General features: G+C 37.9%; 1 protein-coding gene across 5 annotated transcripts in view; it reads left to right on the top strand.

Annotated features, from left to right (window-relative positions):
- The window catches only part of UNC13C (unc-13 homolog C), a 599,855-nt gene that overhangs the window by 354,609 nt on the left and 228,210 nt on the right, over positions 1 to 17,036 (top strand). For all 5 annotated transcript variants that reach the window (XM_064485583.1, XM_064485584.1, XM_064485586.1 and 2 more), the window contains 2 exons: positions 200 to 363; positions 13,974 to 14,130. In XM_064485583.1, the coding sequence (XP_064341653.1) occupies positions 200 to 363; positions 13,974 to 14,130 (321 nt within the window). The remainder of the gene's footprint in view (positions 1 to 199; positions 364 to 13,973; positions 14,131 to 17,036) is intronic.

Here is a 17,036-nt window from a genome sequence, read left to right as displayed (position 1 = left end):
CCCAGGCAGAAATAAAATCAGAATTTGCATAAAGTTGAGGTGAGTTAGAATAAAAATACAAGACATTTTTCTTGTTCAGAGATGCTGATGAAACATTAGATGCAATTACAATGTAAGTGTACTTTACTGAATGTTACTGTTAAATAGGTCTGACCTAGTCTGAGGAATTACTGAGCAATTGAAAACCACTTACTTTCAGAATCTGTTCCATTACTTGACTGAAGTGAAGTCTAATGGTGGAGTGAAAATCCCGGAGGTCAAAGGAGATGAAGCCTGGAAGGTTTTCTTTGATGATGCTTCCCAAGAAATAGTTGATGAATTTGCGATGCGTTACGGGATTGAATCCATTTATCAAGCTATGACGTGAGTACTACAGGACATTTACATGTTTAGAAATATCTGTGGAAGTCTAGAGAAACAAACAAAAAAGAGAATATTCATCTCCCTTCTTCTAATACAAATGAAATTTTGATTAAAATAGAATTACGTTTTAATGTGCTGATTGGATGCTGGCTACCCTCTCTCTTACAACTATAAAGCTCTAAGGGATCGGTTACTCACTGCCATCATCTTCCTGATTCTTATTCTGTTCTCAAAGTATGGTTCCCTGACTAGCAGCGTTAGCAGCACCTGGGAACTGAGCAATGCAGATTTTCTACCCTCCTTCAGACCTACAGAATCAGAAACTCGGAGGGAGGGGCCCAGTGATCTGGGTTTTAATATGCCCTCTAGGTGGTTCTCGTACACTCTGAAGTTTGAGAACCAATGCTTCCCTATTTGATATTGAGAAAATTAAAGCCTGATGATGGAAGTGCCCTGTCCAAGGTTACGAAGCCCGTTAGCATCAGAGACCCACCTGGAGCCATTAAGTTCTCTTAACCCTAACCCATATCCTTCCTTCCTTTATTTATATCAGTGCTGCCAAGTCAGGAAAATGAAGATTTATTGAGCACCTATAGAACCTAAATAGAACAGTAAATGTGGTACAATAGAGGTGACCCATACAGACACACACTGCTTACTGAGGAGTTTCAGCACGGATTTAGAATTGGGTTATTAACTTCCCCACAGTTCATCTTTTGCAACCTGGTCTAATATTGTAAGTGCATTTTGTTCAGGTATAAACCACATATCACATGTAAACTATTTATGTACATACATTAGTAGACTGTTCTTTCATATTAAAGATCACATCATATTCTCATGTGAACACAATGGATGCTGACCCAGGTAATCATTTTCAACCATCTTGACAGTTGTTGAGTGGACTCAGAATCTTCAAAGTGTACTGCTCAGAGAATTAATCAGCAGTCATATATTTAAAACAGCATATGGAAGAATTTTTTTTAAATTTCTGATAAAGTGTGTGTGCTTTTTCAGTTTATAGAATGTCCCAATGCTAGATAAAAAAGACTCGTAGATTCTTAGGCATGAAAAGGAACTTAAAGGTGACCCACCTGAGCCTCCCTGCAAGTCAGGAAACACCGTTCTTGCATCCCTCGCTGATTGTCGTCCTCCCTGTGCTTGCTCATCTGCTATAACAGGGAGCTCACTTCTTTTGGGGCAACCTGTTTTGTAAATGGGGCAGCCATGATGAAGTCTGTGCCATGTTGGTGGCTGCAGGAACTGATCAGAACATCTAGGATAAAATATGAGTACAGTTAAAATGCAACTCTGATTAACAATCTAAAGTAAATGAACCATTCTTCCAAAAGAGAGCTATGTTTAAAAAAAAAAGAAGAAGAAAACCGGCTTTTGGAAAGAATCTCAGTAAAAGGATCAAATTGAGCTTATTCCAAAATATTTCTGTGAGTTGATGTCACATTTATCACCACATTTCTTATATTCTGAGAGCACAATCACATTACTGCAGAAAAATACGGTTAAGTAGATGATAGTTTAAAAGAGAAGAATCATCCATCCTTCACCTTATCACTTTTATTTTTCTGTTGCCTTTAACCTAAGTAAATAGTAATGATTTAAAAAAGTATTTTTGGATACTCTTTTTGGTATCAAGTGACAGGCAGGTGAATTGGGTTCCCTGGGATTTACAGGAGTCACTGTGACAGAGCCTCTGCTCACACAGAAAATAGTCTGAAGCAGGGGTCGGCAAAATTTTGTTTTCTGTCAAGGGCCATAGAGTAAATATTTTCAGCTTTGTGGGTCCTGTGGTCACTGTCACAGCTGCTCAACTTTCTTCCCAGTGCGCAAGCAGCTGCAGACGTCAACACAGCCGCTTGGCTGTGCTCTGATAAAACTCTGTTTACAAACGATAGCTGTGGATTGGGTTTCACTGTGGACCTCAGATGGCCAAGTGTTGGTCTAAAGAGAGGACGCAAGGCAGTAAACGTAAGGAAGAAGAATGCCTGTTTTTTGTGCGGTAAATTGACAAATGCACTTGAACGATAACAAAATGCGGCAGGTTATTTCCGCTGCTGGTACACGTTCAGTTTGACATTGATATTTTCGTTTTTTAAATGTTGCTTTTAGTGTTGAGTACCGGCCAAGAGGGCGGTGACTGTTCCCTCAGCCTCATGAAACTTCAGACAGGCTGCCTTTGCCTCTAGGCCCCTGGCCTCCCCCTCACCTTGGCCCGTACAGAATCCAGAGCCTCACTCACGGGCCCCTGACTTCCCTTTCCTCAGAGCGTTTATTTTAGAAAACTTACTGTAAATTCCTTCTCTGCCCTTTGGGTATATAAACATTTTTTAAAGCATTTTGCTGGGTTTTCAGCTCTGGATAAGCTTTGTCAAGGACCTGGGAGCTGTTCCTTTATTTATTTATTTTTTAAATTGAAGTATAGTCAGTTACAATGTGTCGATTTCTGGTGTACAGCATAGTGTCTCAGTCATGCACATACATACATATAGTGGTTTTCATATTCTTTTCCATTAAAGGTTATTACAAGATATTGAATATAGTTCCCTGTGCTATACAGCATCAACTTGTTGTTTATCTATTTTATATATAGTAGTTAGTATCTGCAAATCTTGAACTCTCAATTTATCCCTTCCCACCCCCTCTTCCCCACCTGGTAACCGTAAGTTTGTTTTCTGTCTGTGAGTCTCTTTCTGTTTTGTAAATAAGATCATTTGTATCTTTTTTTTAGATTCCCAAAACAAGTGGTATCATACGGTATTTTTCTTTCTCTTTCTGGCTTATTCTTGCGGACTTTCTTAGATACCACTGGATCAGAAAAAGCAGATCATTTTCTTTTGATATTTAAAGTCCCTTTAAGCTTAGCCAAATTCCCAAGTACCTTCATAATCTTCCTCTTTTATTATAGATTGCTTGGTTTCTTTTAAGCCTACTCCCATTTATTTGAAGATGGATTTGGAGCAGAAATGAATGAAGGGGGAAGTATGTGTCAAGTCAGAGAGTCTGGTTGCACATTATTAAATTTCCCTTGTGTATTTCTTATCATAAAGAGGAGGCTGAATCTATTTTGCTGGTAAATAATCTGAACATTAATGCTGAACTTGCCAGTCCTCCAAGGTGCTTCCTGCTTACTGTATATGCTCTCTCCTTTTACCACAGAACGAGGGCACAATTTATTAGCCCTATTTGTGGCATTAAAATCTATCCTTTGTTTTGGAGCATTTGAGAGGAGGAAGGAGATTACTGTTTTCCTATTTGGACAAGTGATTGATCAAAGACCTGGAGGATTTGTTCCCACATGGTAAATTTAACCACCCATCTCAAACAAAAGCAGTTTTCCAATTTGTGACAGTAACAGTCTGTTCCCTTTTTCAAAGGAGCACACTATTCCACACGTTTAGCATGAGGTCAGGCATAAAACCTGTTTTCCATCATGATAATCTTGGCAGTTCTGGATACTTGTCATCCACTTATGCAAACATATGTGTTCTTAATCATGATCTGACAGACCAACTGTTCACCCCCAAACACAAGCAAGGGAGTTTCATGTCGAGCACCAAGGATTAAATTGTCCTCTAGAGGTAATTTCTGCCAAGCAAATGCATTTTAACTGAGCATTTAGAGAGTCGTTTATTCAAAAATGAAGCCCAAGATGTCTCACAAAATGTAAGATTCCATTAGACTTTAGTCATCATGCCTCTGTAATACTGAATAAGGGACAACCACTGGGTCAGTTTTTTTTTTTTTTTTACCTCAGCCTACTTAACAGACAACACATACTTCAGCACTGGCCTTCTTAACCTAACTCATATTTTGATCCAGAACTGTTAAGATAGAGTTTACTTTAAAGCCACTAGTGTATTTTAGCCATTTGAGCCATGAGCCTGCTTTCTAAGGAGAGTGCTGCTTAATTGGATCATTCATTCTTTTAAGAAATATGTATTGAGTGCCTACCAAATGCCAGGAAGTTTTCTTGGCACATAGACTTCATCAGCAACCAAGAAGTTAAGGTTCAGCCTCTCATGGAGCCCGCATTCCAGAAGGTGTAATTCATTTATTTGATAGACACTGAGGAGCTAAGTATGAGGACTTACACAGGGCAGTGGGGATATGGCAATAAAAGGAATGCTTTTCCTCAGTGAGCTCCTAATCTAGGGAGAAGAAGAATAATAAATTAGATAATAACCAGACACCGTAATGGAGTACAATAAGAGTGGAGACATGGAGGGGCCAGTTCAGGCACAGATGAAGAGAAAGCTGCTGGGTAGCCAGAGGGTCCCATCCTGACTTGCTCTTCAACCTCTGTCATTCCCCTCCACTCTGTGCATTTCATTACTTTCCTGTCCCACCCCACTGCCCTGATACTCCAAACCGCCGTCACTGAGCTGGAGCAGTCCCTAGCGTCTGTGGAAAGCTATGATGCTTTTATCCAAATGAGAAGTGATCCTTAAATGTTTGAGCCCCTCTTTAGTGACAGCAGTGATTAAAATCACTTGAAATGCATGCTAATCTGAACTTTCAGGGGCAAATGTGATTATTATTTTAGTATATTTCTCACATCAGGAATAGAGCTAGTCTTACCTTTCATCTTCTGCTGTTTCCCTGAAATCTCTTCTAAGGATCACCGTTTTCCTTTTGGTGCTTCTTTCCAATCATTCTGCTCTTATTTTCATAATTGATTTTTAAATCTTTAGGATCAAAGGCATTTCTCATCCTTTGAAATCATAAGATGGGTGTGATAAGGACCAGTTGTCTAGAAAAAGGCAGATGAGATAGATGGTTGTCTTATTTTTTGTTTCCATCATGATGCCTGCAAAACAATTGCAAGTGAGCTGAATCCAGATGTGTTACTTGAAATAAGAATGACTTCCCAGTATTTTGCTGATAATATTTTGAGAATGAATGGTTGATAATGTTGTAGCTGTTGCTTCAGCTGAAAACACGCCAGTAACTATCCCATTATCGGCAATTTAAGCATCTTTGGAGTTTGTTGCTCTAACTTTCCCCATGGCACTGAAATTCCACTTATTAAATTGATTTGACACTAATCCTGTTTTCTTGCAAAAGCAAAGTCAAGTGATTTTAACATTATTAATCCCTTGTTTTTTAATCGTGTCTTTCTGGGGAAATGTTAAAGAAGTTGAGAGATCAGTCAGTAGTAATTTTGAGCTATTTGGTTTGAAGGTGTACTTGTGGAGGGAGTGGTTTGCTGCAGGGATATACTCAGTCATTTAAAGTTGCTAATTGTACTTTTAATCCTGTTCCCCTTTCCCCCCTTGGAATAATTTAAATAGTATTAGAACGGTGGCCTTAAAAGGAAATGATTTTCAAGGAAATGGTTAGAAGCAAGAAAGCTTGCCTTGATAGTAACCATGCGTAAGGAATGGACACACATCAACTGAGAGGCAAAAGGCCACGTTGAAGACCAGGTAGAAGTCTGTTAGCTGAAAACTCAAAGTGCAAAGGGTGCCTCAGGATAACTCCTTCGTCTCCTGGTTCCTGGTCATCCCAGCTAACCATGGGCTCCAGTGGAATCACATGTTAATGATAGGAGGAAGTAACGTGTACAGCTGGACTCAATATATCCATGTTCAGAGATTGTTGGCATGTTAAGGCTTGTAAGGATTAGATCTTCTGATAGCTTCTCTCCTTTTGCAGATGGAGAAACTGAATCTAACAGTGAGGAAGTTACTTTTGTAAGGTCAGAATAGGGGTTGGATTAGAATGACTATACCATGGTACCTTTAAATTGGCTGCCCAGAATCCCTCCCTCCTCTGCCACAGACATACCAAAAAAGCTTTTAGCTGACCATTGCTTCAAGATTTCTAACTATAGCCACTAACCCTAATGACTACTTTTGCTTCTTTGAAATTTGTCTCTTTTTTTTTCCTTTTTGCCCTCAATCATGTAAGAAATGAGTACTTTGATGCATACTATTACCTATATTATATCCGCTGCCGAGTCATTTACCATTTAGGGTTAAAAATGAACGTGAAAAGGCAATTTCAATGTAGATTGTTGTTAGGGTACCAAAGGGTACTATCTAACTTACCATGCTCCTAGTCACACTTTCTGAGAAGGACGGGTATTTTTACCAACCAGGTGAAAGATGGTACTCCTTAGAGTGACCTGGAAATCGGTTTCTAAGTTTTAGTGTTTTGTTTTTTTAGTTAATATCAAAAGCTTAAACACTTAATCTTGGTATTCCAACCGATTATTTACCCCTGAGTCACTAATTCTAAGTAGAACATTTTAATATAAGTTCTAAAAGGTGACAGTTACTTCCCAAATACTGTATCTTTAATTTTTAGGTGTATTGAGACATGTTCAACTTAATTCTTTCCAAATTTAGAAGGGTCATGTTTATGACTTTGACCTATTTTCCTTTTACTGAACAACAATTTTGTTTTCAATTTTAGTCATCTGACAAGAAAAACACCATAGTAATGTTAACTTGATATTGAAATTGATGTAAATATCTATTGGGAAGAAAAGTATTATTAAGTGAGATACTGGGTTTTTCTCATTATCCTCCTTTGATTTTCATGTTTTCACCATTCTCATCCCTGTATTTTGCCTTAGGAAGTTATGAGCCAAGAACTTTTCATCAGTATCTTTAAAATTAATTATTGATGTATTTTATTGAGTGAAATAGGGCTGGTATCTATTGCACAGTAATTTTATAGTAGTTTTTGCATCTAGTCATTAATCAGAACTTAGTAAGATCTATGATAAATTTTGAAAGAAAAAAAATTGAGTGATTTGACTTCTTCCACAAAAATCTTAATGATATTGTAGAAAATAATATAGATTATATAGTTTTACATTGTATACTTTAAAGATGCTTTACAAAAATATAAAGAAAAATTTACTTTAGATAATCAAACAAAACTTTTAAAAGGAATTGGATTACTTTGTTTCTTATTGATGCTAAGAGTCACAAAGAGACATAAAATCATTAACAGGGCAAAAGTTGAATTAACATTTTAAATATACATGTTACATATTTTTCTGATTAGAGTAATAAAAAAGGCTAACGGTAAATTATTTTTAAAGGACACGATTTGTTTTTTTAAATCACGAAAATTGTAGCTCCATCCAGAGAAAAACACTGTGACTATTTTTGTTAATAGTGTTTCTGACCAAGTTTTTGTTCATTTTTGCTGTGTGTGTGTGTGTGTGTGTGTGTGTGTGTGTGTGTGTGTTGAGATAATAACATACAAAGATGTTTGCATTCTGCTTGTTTGGCAACTTATAAGGTTCTTTTGAATCAGTATTCGTTGACCACCTGGGTGTTGTCCGCATTCACCTGCAGACTTCACACCGGTAGGCAAGCCTCTGAAAATGTTCCCTATGTGCCATGACTTTATTCAGATGCAGTTTGCTTTTAGTTTGAGGAAAGATAATCACCTGCTTCTATTGGTGGGCTCTTTAAATACAAGAGCTGGATTTCTTTTCCTAGCTACTGTAAACAACCTGTGAATTCTGTCCTGGCTAGAAGCAGAGCATAAAAGTTATGTAGAAACCCCAGGGTATACTATTCCCAGTGTTCTTCCGGCCCTTTCTTCCCACTAGCTTCAAATCCCATTGCCCATTGCATCAGCTGTATCGTAGTCATGGGAGCTGCGTACTCTTTAATGGGTAGAGAGTGAGAAAGTGTGGGAAATGAGACAGCTTTACTGGCTCAGAAAGCCATTGCCATGGAATAGGAAAGTGATTGACAGCCTTGCTGGCCAGCAGCCTAGATCCCTCACCTCTGATAGAGGGTAGACAGTGCATGGTTCTATTCTTCTGTTTCCTCTCCAGTCAGGCTAATATTTTAGGGATTTAGACACTAGTTAGTCACTAAACATCTCTCAATCTACCCAGCTGCCTTAAACTTAAGCAAAGTCCCTCCTAGATACCGGGAAATCTGATTGATACCCCTAAATTTCAGTGTTGTTTGAGTTTACATCCTTTTTTGGTTTCCTTGGATATTGCTATGGGAGATACGGGGGTGTGGGGGTCATGTACAGCTGACTGCCGCCCATCAGACTCCAGAAATCATCAGTTCCATGTTCATCAGAAAGTAAAATATTCCTGTCAGTTCTCCAAGAAGAATGCATGCCTAATGCTCTGGAAAATTTAGAATACTGCTCTCAGTCCACCAATTATAAACAGAATAGAATTCACCTTCAGAGTTGTGATCATTGTGCATTAACTGCTATGCACTTCAACCCAATGTTCACAAAGCAATCATTTTGATAAACTGTCACACTCAAGGTAGCCATGCCCTGCCTCTAACTCTGCCTAAATACCACTGGCTCTGATTGCTTCATTTGTTTTCATTAAGCCCTTACTGGTCAACTCCTGTGTACAAGAAAGCACTATGCTAGAGGTGGACTGGAGAAAATGACGACTAAACATGAACTCAACACTTTCTGGAAGAAACAGATACGTGCACAAGTAATACACCACATCAAAGAAAGAGGGAAGAGGGTAAATGAAGAGAAGGTGTACCCTGGCGGTTAAGAGAGATGATTCTGAACTTAAATTGCTTGAACTCCAGCCCTTAATCACCAAAAGGAAAGAAATGTCTTATCGCAGCAAGTACAGAGAGGGTGTGGGACTTCAGAAGCCCTGGTGAAACAAAGCAAAACAAAAACATAACCTTCCTAAGCCTGTCTAGTTTCCAAAGTGTTCTCAGCTGTTCTTGGTGGGAAACAGCAGCTTTCCCACCTGGTTTTCACATTTTCAGAGGTCATAATACCCTTTCGGGTATAACATGGGTAAAAAGCTAGTTCAAATTTGTTTTTGCCAGAAAGTTTAGGTTTTAGAGAAATACTCAAGGTTTCATGTTTTGGAGTTCAGAAACAGTGTGATTCTGTAATTTTTAGATTATCTCAAGGTGTAAAAGATTTTGTTCTATCTGACTGTGGTCTGTGAAGTGCTGAGTCATATTGGAAGCAGGACAGAAATGCCATTTTTTGCTTCTCCATCTCCATCTCCTAAATTGTTTTATCTGCTTCCAATCCCTGCTCATCTCAATCCGTCTTGACACCACTTCAGAGTCATCTTTCCAGATTCATCTGATAACATCAGTTCTCTCTGCGGAAATTGCAGCTAACTCCGTTTGGTCCACATGAGAGAGTCAGAACTCCTTAGCTAGAGACCAACAGAATCTGGTCTTGATCCACTTTACCTTGGTCATTCTTCTGCTGCCTTTTTTTTTTTTTTTTTAAATTCTGTCTTCTTGGTTCAAACCCCGTCACTCCACTAGCACTAATCTGGTTGTGGTCACAATGATGTTTATTTGTCAAGTCCATTAGTGATTTTATGTCCTTATAAGACTCTTTCAATGCGCCTAACAGCATCAATTATCCTTCACCCTTAAAACCCCTATTCCCATGGTTTCCCTAATTCTGGTGTCCTGAATTTTTTTTAACCTGGTTTTTTTTTTGTTTTTTTGTTTTTTTTTTAGTTTGGTCTCAGTTATAGTATTTACTTGTTTTTCTTCTACTAGCCCCTTTTATGTTGGTGTTTCCCAAATTCCCTTCCCTGACACTTCTCCTCATTCTACATAATTTTCCCTGGATGATCTTATCCATTCTAGTGGTTTTGGACTGACTTCTACATGCTGATGACCCCCAGATCGAGGTTTCCAGCCCAGGTCTCCAATAACCTAGTAGACATTTCTCTGTGGAAGCTCCATGAGCGCCTTAAACTCCACTGAACACATAATCCCTTATGATTCCTTTTTCCTTTTTCGTTCCTCACTCACTTGCAGAATCACCATTCACCCAGTCACCCAAACTAGAGCCTTGGAACTTAACCATTCCTCTTACCTCTGACTCCTTATCAGACACCATGGCCTGACAGTGTTTCCTCTCTCCATATTTTTCACACCCTTTCTGTCTTCCCTGTCTGTATGCCTATTGCTGTAATTCAGACACCTATTATCTTTCCCCTACATAGCCTCCGAATTGGACTCTTCTCAGTCTCACGTTCCTTAAAGCCATCCTCCTAAAAATCTCTGCCCAACCAAATCTATTTGAAATTCAACTCTGATGATGTTCCTTCCTGCTCCATGTAAACAACTAGAGTTTGTTGGAGATAATTTTTTACTTACATTGACTGTAAGATTTTGAGGCTTGAAATAAGCTTTTGCTCTGTAGAATATGTGCAACTTGCCTAACATATTGCACAAAACTATCCTATATAACCTTCCTCTCACCTCTGGTCATCAACAGCTTGGAATGTTCTCATGGAGATTTGGGCTCCACCAACCTAAAATTGCTAGGGTTCATTATACACAATATTTTGTTTCTTTCCATTGTAATTGGTTTGTATTCTTCCATTCTTCTGAAATAGATTCTTTGTCTCTAGCAGACCGTATGCTTGGTTGGCTATCTCTTAGTCATGCATTAACTCTTAGCCCAGCCTCATTTCAAGAAATCTCCCTTGACCCTCCGCACCACGCTACAGTACACACGCTAATTTGGTGTCCCAAATGACTCTTTTTCTTACAACTTTTTCATAATTGTATTATGTTTCTTAAATAACGTGATTCTCCCAGAGGATTCATTGCTATATACCTAATGCCTAATACAGTGTCTGGCATTCAGGCATGTTCACTAGCTATTTATCAAACCAAGGTGTAAAACCAAGCTCTAAGGACACTAAACTCTCCGTTCTTCCATGGCCATTATGTAAACTGTCAGCTGTTTCCCTCTGACTTCTCTTACAGTAGGTTCACCTCTAGTGGACTCAAGTCATGTCCAGACCTCTGCCCTCCATCTCCAGGCCTCACTCTTCTGTCCGATGGTCCACCCAACCCTTGATGTACTTCTATGACAGCACTTTCTGTCGTGTGACAAGATGAGGGCTTGATGTGTGTGCCTCTCAATTAGGGTACACGTTTTTTATACCAGGACTGTTTTTATCAACTCTAGATCCTTATCAGGAAGAATAGCCCCAGAAATGTAGGCAATCCGTAGTCATTAAAGGGGCAATAGCCAGATGCCTTAAACATAAAAAAAATGGATAAAAGGTTGAAGAGTAGAAAAACACAAGAATTAATTCTAATTCTAAGCAATTCTAAGAAGAAAAAGTATTATAATTCTATTTGGTTATAAATTAAAGTTATTTTTTAAAGGAAATTAGAAGTGTGAACAGTAATTTATTTTCACTGTTTTCTAATTCTTTATGAATGTTTTGTATAAACATTAATGATAAAAGCATAGGAAGGGTTGCATAAATGAGACAAATCAAAGTTATATTTATCTACATGACTATGCCTATATTACCCCTAGATTTTTACATCTAAAGTATAAATTATTTGTTAAACCTCTCACTTTGGTTATAAAGTTTGGGATCCCAAAGCCAGTTTCATAGGGCATTTTCATTCATGACGATATTGGCTGAATCATCTCAAAGTATGAAGTAGACAAAGCTTGGTTGTTGATATGCTCAGTCTTTCCAAATTACACTCACTTTTCCCCTCAAATGGCTTGTAAGCTTAGCAGTGTTCAGTAATTGCATCATCTTCAACATAAACCTTTCTGTTTCACTTACAAAATTCACACTGTGAGTGCTTTAAGCAGCATAGTCATATATTCCTTCATTATTTCTGCTGAAAGTACCAGCTAAGCTGTTGCTGCCACTCTAATCGGGCACCAAAAATCACAGGGTGGCAGCCACCAGAAGTAAAGACTAAGCCACACAGTGGCGTTAGGAGGACATGAATCCTTGTTTAAGATCAAGAACAAGGTTATTTGTTCTGGTGACTTCCAGCGGTCCTTTAAGTAGATAATGCATGCTCAGGGAAATGAACTTCTGGTCTTTGAGTTTCTTGCCAGTTTATTTTGACAGTTGTGTGTCCATCTCTAGTTCCCCCAGGTATGTGTATTTCTCTTTAGTCGTACTCCACACCATTACATTAAGGCACTGCATATCCCATAACTCTTGACCTCTGATTTGGGCATAGCACATCTATTTGTGAATTGTTGAAAAAAGAAAGAAATGTGATAACATATACTAGGGTTTTTTTTAAACCACTTTTTAATTGAAATATAGTTAATTTACAATGTCGTGTTAGTTTTAGGTGTCCATTAAAGTAATTCAGTTATATATGTGTGTGTGTATATATATGTGTGTGTGTGTGTGTGTATATATACACACACACACACATACACACATATATATAAATTTTACATATATATTTTTCATATTCTTTTCCATTATAGGTTATTACAAGATACTGAATATAGTTCCCTGTGCTATACAGTAGGTCCTTGTTGGTTATCTGTTTTATACGTAGTAGTGTGTGTATGTTAATCCCAAACTCCTAATTTAGACCCCCCTCAAGCTTTTTTTTAAATTTACATTTTGAGTATATTCACAGTACTTTTGGTATTCTAAAGATTTTTTTTCTAAAGATATTAATTATAATTAGTGTATAATAAAATCAAAAGATGAATCATTTATCTAAAAGAAGCACTCAGTGATCATGTAATTCCAGGGTGAAATTACACAAATCATGTAACTCATGGTATATACATTGTAATTCGTGATCCTCAAAGATCCATGTTGAAAACTTGAACCTACTTTTGTTAGCCAATGTCATGACAAGCTAGGTGCATGGCTGGATGAGATCTCTGAGAAGCACCATTTCCAGGACCACCATCCAGGGCATTTATTTATGGAGGTCTGTGTTTGTGTTCAGCAGTGCAAAATTCAGAGATGCCTAGGTGGTGGATAAATAACTGAAATATGAGAGCAAAGTAGGATCAAATTATGTACTGACATTTTCTTTAATCCATGTGTATTTTGTCTTTTCACCTTTATTGTAAGCTGTGCTATCAATTTTTAAGTCTTTTGTTAGTGTTCAAATGAAACAGGGTTTCTTGAGAGAAATAACAGAATTGAACACTTGATGCTTCTGATGTCTGTAAATGATCTTGTTACTCAAGGTTTAAAAGAAATGGTCTGTAAGCACAAAGCTGGCATAATTCAGTGTGTCTTTGCTACTCATCTGTGTGCTTAGTTAAATCCTGGTTTTAACAAAGTCTGGGAAAACAGAACTGCTATGGAACACACTCTTTTTGTCAGAAGCTCACACACTGGACCCAAATCAGATATTAAATTCACTTGTTCAATCAGTGGGCAGTGAAACAGGGGCATCTTGTTTATGTTGTCAATGTGAGAGGACTACAAGTGTGAAAGAACATTCTGGTTGGAATACAGCATTTCAGGAACTGAAGTGATTGGAGACAGGGTTGCCAGAGAAAGGGAGACTCCTGGGTTGTTACTTTTGGGCAGCACTAGAGTCTGCGGGAAATTGGACTTTTTGTGTGGACACACAGCACTCCCGGTTGAGAGATCACTCGTCGATCCCGGTGGCACATCACAGTCTAATTAAGCCACTTCGCATTTGTGAATGGGAAATTTTTAAGAGGCTGAAATTGCTCTCTCTTTCAATCAAAGACTGTGGGAGTCTTCTCTCCTTTTCACAGATACAGTCGAGGAATTATTTAATTGCTGATGTGAGAGGATATGCTGGTATGTGGATTAACTAGGTTCTGTTTTTAAAGCACTTAATGTTTTTGTCTTGCAGGCACTTTTCATGTCTGTCTTCTAAATACATGTGCCCTGGTGTCCCTGCTGTAATGAGCACCTTGCTAGCAAATATAAACGCTTTCTACGCTCACACAAGCGTTTCAACAAATGTACAGGTTTCTGCCTCAGATCGATTTGCCGCTACCAACTTTGGTGTAAGTATTATTTTTTGAACTTGAAAATTCCCAGTAGCTTGTGGGAGTTAGAGTTTCAAGGGGTTTTGGATTCCAGATAGTCTTAGAATATTATTGCAGAAGGTACATCTTCGGGAGTTTCAGTATAATAGACCAAAGCTTAAAGTTTATTTGAACCATATTTAGTGAAATATATTTATTTGACAGTCAATAGGCATCTTCATTAAATTACAGCTTCCTATCTGGAACGACTTTTTCAGTGGGGAATGAATTTTGTGATAGAGTACTGGGTTTTATGGGAAATTCTCCGTGTGTGCAAATTTGGGATTCACCGTTTTAGATGTTGTTCTCTGGCAAGTGTGAGCTTGGTTGACCTCTCTGGAGCCTTTTGGGCTCCATCTGCACTTCCTGTTGGTTTCTACTGGTACTGGTGTACAAGGACATATCTTCTAAGTAAAAAAAAAAAAAAAGTTAGCTGTATGAAGATTTCAAGAGAACTATTTGTACCTAATTAAGACAGTCTACCTGAAGTATTCAAATGCATCAAAAACCCATTGAAAAGTAAAGATGCGAAGATCCTGAGGAGTATTTACCTGTTGTGCCTGTCACCAGAACCCATTCTCTCTAAGCATAATTGAATTGAAATTGACAAGACTAGAAATAGGATAGAAAATAACAGTAATCCTGGTAAAGTGGTGATGATATAAACTAAGAATTGGTGGGGGTGGAATTTGAAGGACAGATTCCAGAGCTTTTCAGGGCATAGAATCAACAGCACTTGGTATCTCTAGTCCTATGAGCAGTGAGGGAAAGGGAAAGATACCTGGAAAGATTCCCATGGTTTTGTCCCGGGCACCTGGGTAGACGGTAGCTCTGTTCAGTAACCCCATGAGACAGGTAGTTCTGTTCTCCTTTGTTTGTGGAGGAAATTGAGTTCCATTGTAGGAAAGTGATTTCCATGACACCATAGTTACTCTTTTCACTTCACTTCCAAATAGGTTCACTGAATAGATTTTTGTTATTAAGTTCTTACAAATCAAATTTTGGGGTATATATCGCAGAGTAGAAACAGATGAGACCCAGCAAATAAAAGAGTATAAAGCCAGTAGGAAAAAAAAAAGTGCTGCTGTGTTTACTCTTTTCCTGTCCTTTTCATCTAAAAAAAAAAATATGTGAAGTATGTGAGATGTGTTGGAATGAGTCAAAGGAAAAAGCAGTTGTTACTTAATGACAAATGAAAGCAAATACTCGTAGAAGAGAACATTGGGTTAGGAGTCCTGGGGGCGGGCGGGGGGCTGCGTTTGTTTTCACATTTAGCAAGTCAGTTCAGTCATTCAAGCCTCAATTTCCCAATCTGTTCAGTGAGGATAGCGATTATTGCTCTAACACGTTGCTCAAATTTAAGACGAAAATCAAATGAGGTAAAAGATGATAAGCTACTTTCTAAGAGTGAAAACTCTATAAATGTAAGGTGTGAGGATTTCATCTCTCCTGCTTACCTGCAGTATAAACAGTGCACCATCAGCCACTTTCTGTTAGAAAGACTCCTGCAAGAACTGGGACCAAGGAAGACTCCCTGGCCAGCTCAACAAAATACTATTATGACCATTACCAGGTCATAGTACAGTTTTGTTATACAAACCTCAATTCTGTTAACAGTGTTCATTGTCTTGGGATTTTACCTGTAACATAAAGCACTCAGTGTTATGACGTTGTTTTACTTTTAATATTCTGCCTGGGTATATTGTAGAGAATAAGCCAACGTTGTGGAACACTGAGCCTTTCAACCTCTGAGTAGAAAGACGTGTTTCAATGATTAATTTCCACCATAAAAGCTACCTGGAGGAAAATGAGATCGCATGCGCCTTTACTTCATGCTGACCCAAAGAAGAGAAATCAAATTGATTTCACTACTTTGCAGTATTTCAGTAGCAACACAGTAATAACATTTGTAAATCAAATAACTTACTTGAGAAGAGGGTCTAAAAAGAAATCTTTCTTCAAACTACATCTTGATAACTTGGTGATTTGATATGTCAATTTGGCTAGATTTTTCTCTGCCTATTGAAAATAATGCTATTTGATCAGTCAAACATACTCAAGTGTAATGTTTCCCACCTCTACTTTAGGGCCGGGAGTTCTTAGTTATCTGACTTCTGAAGCTGTACTGTCACATGTGACTCAGGAACACCATTAAATTAGCCACTTTTTATCTTTTTCAAAGGTGTAATCCAGACATTTTGAGTCTCCCAAAAATAAACCAATGGAAAAGCTTTCTTACCAATAAGGATTGTAAAACAAATGTTAAGAAAACCATTACTCTTTCAAATTCAGACTTGTGTACAAGTGTTATTTAAAGTCATGGTTTGGATGAAAAATGTTCAAGAATAAAGTGAAAAGGGTAGAACCCTTAGGTGTGGAGGGAAGGGAAAAGCAAAGTTTGCTGAGGAAAATGGTTAGAAAAGTTGGATAAAAGTTATAATAAAAATTACACATGAAAGATAAGGCAAAACTATTTTAAGAAAAGAGGAGCATCTAATATTGTCAACTGCTGCAAAAAGTTTGAGTAAAACAGGGAAAGAAGTCAGCCCATTGGATTTGGCAATTAGGAAGTCATTGCTTACGAGTGAAGCAGTTGAGCTTAAAGCCTAATTTCATAGAGATCTTCAGTGAATGGCATATATGAATGGTTGTGTAAATTAGGGTTCAATTATTCCCTAAAATATAATACAATCTTTAAAAATCAGGTTTTTAAAGAAAGGTTTGTATAATTGAGCAATACCCATGAAATAATGATAAATTAAAATATGTACATACAAAACTCTATAGTCTAATTCCAACATTGAAAACACACACACATAAATATACACATACATACTAGTTTAGGAATAAGCCTGAAAGAAAATGTACCAAAATGCCAAAGGTGC

This window comes from Camelus dromedarius, chromosome 5 (assembly GCF_036321535.1).
Source record: "Camelus dromedarius isolate mCamDro1 chromosome 5, mCamDro1.pat, whole genome shotgun sequence".
Taxonomy (NCBI): domain Eukaryota; kingdom Metazoa; phylum Chordata; class Mammalia; order Artiodactyla; family Camelidae; genus Camelus; species Camelus dromedarius.
This window is presented reverse-complemented; position numbering and strand designations above follow the sequence as displayed.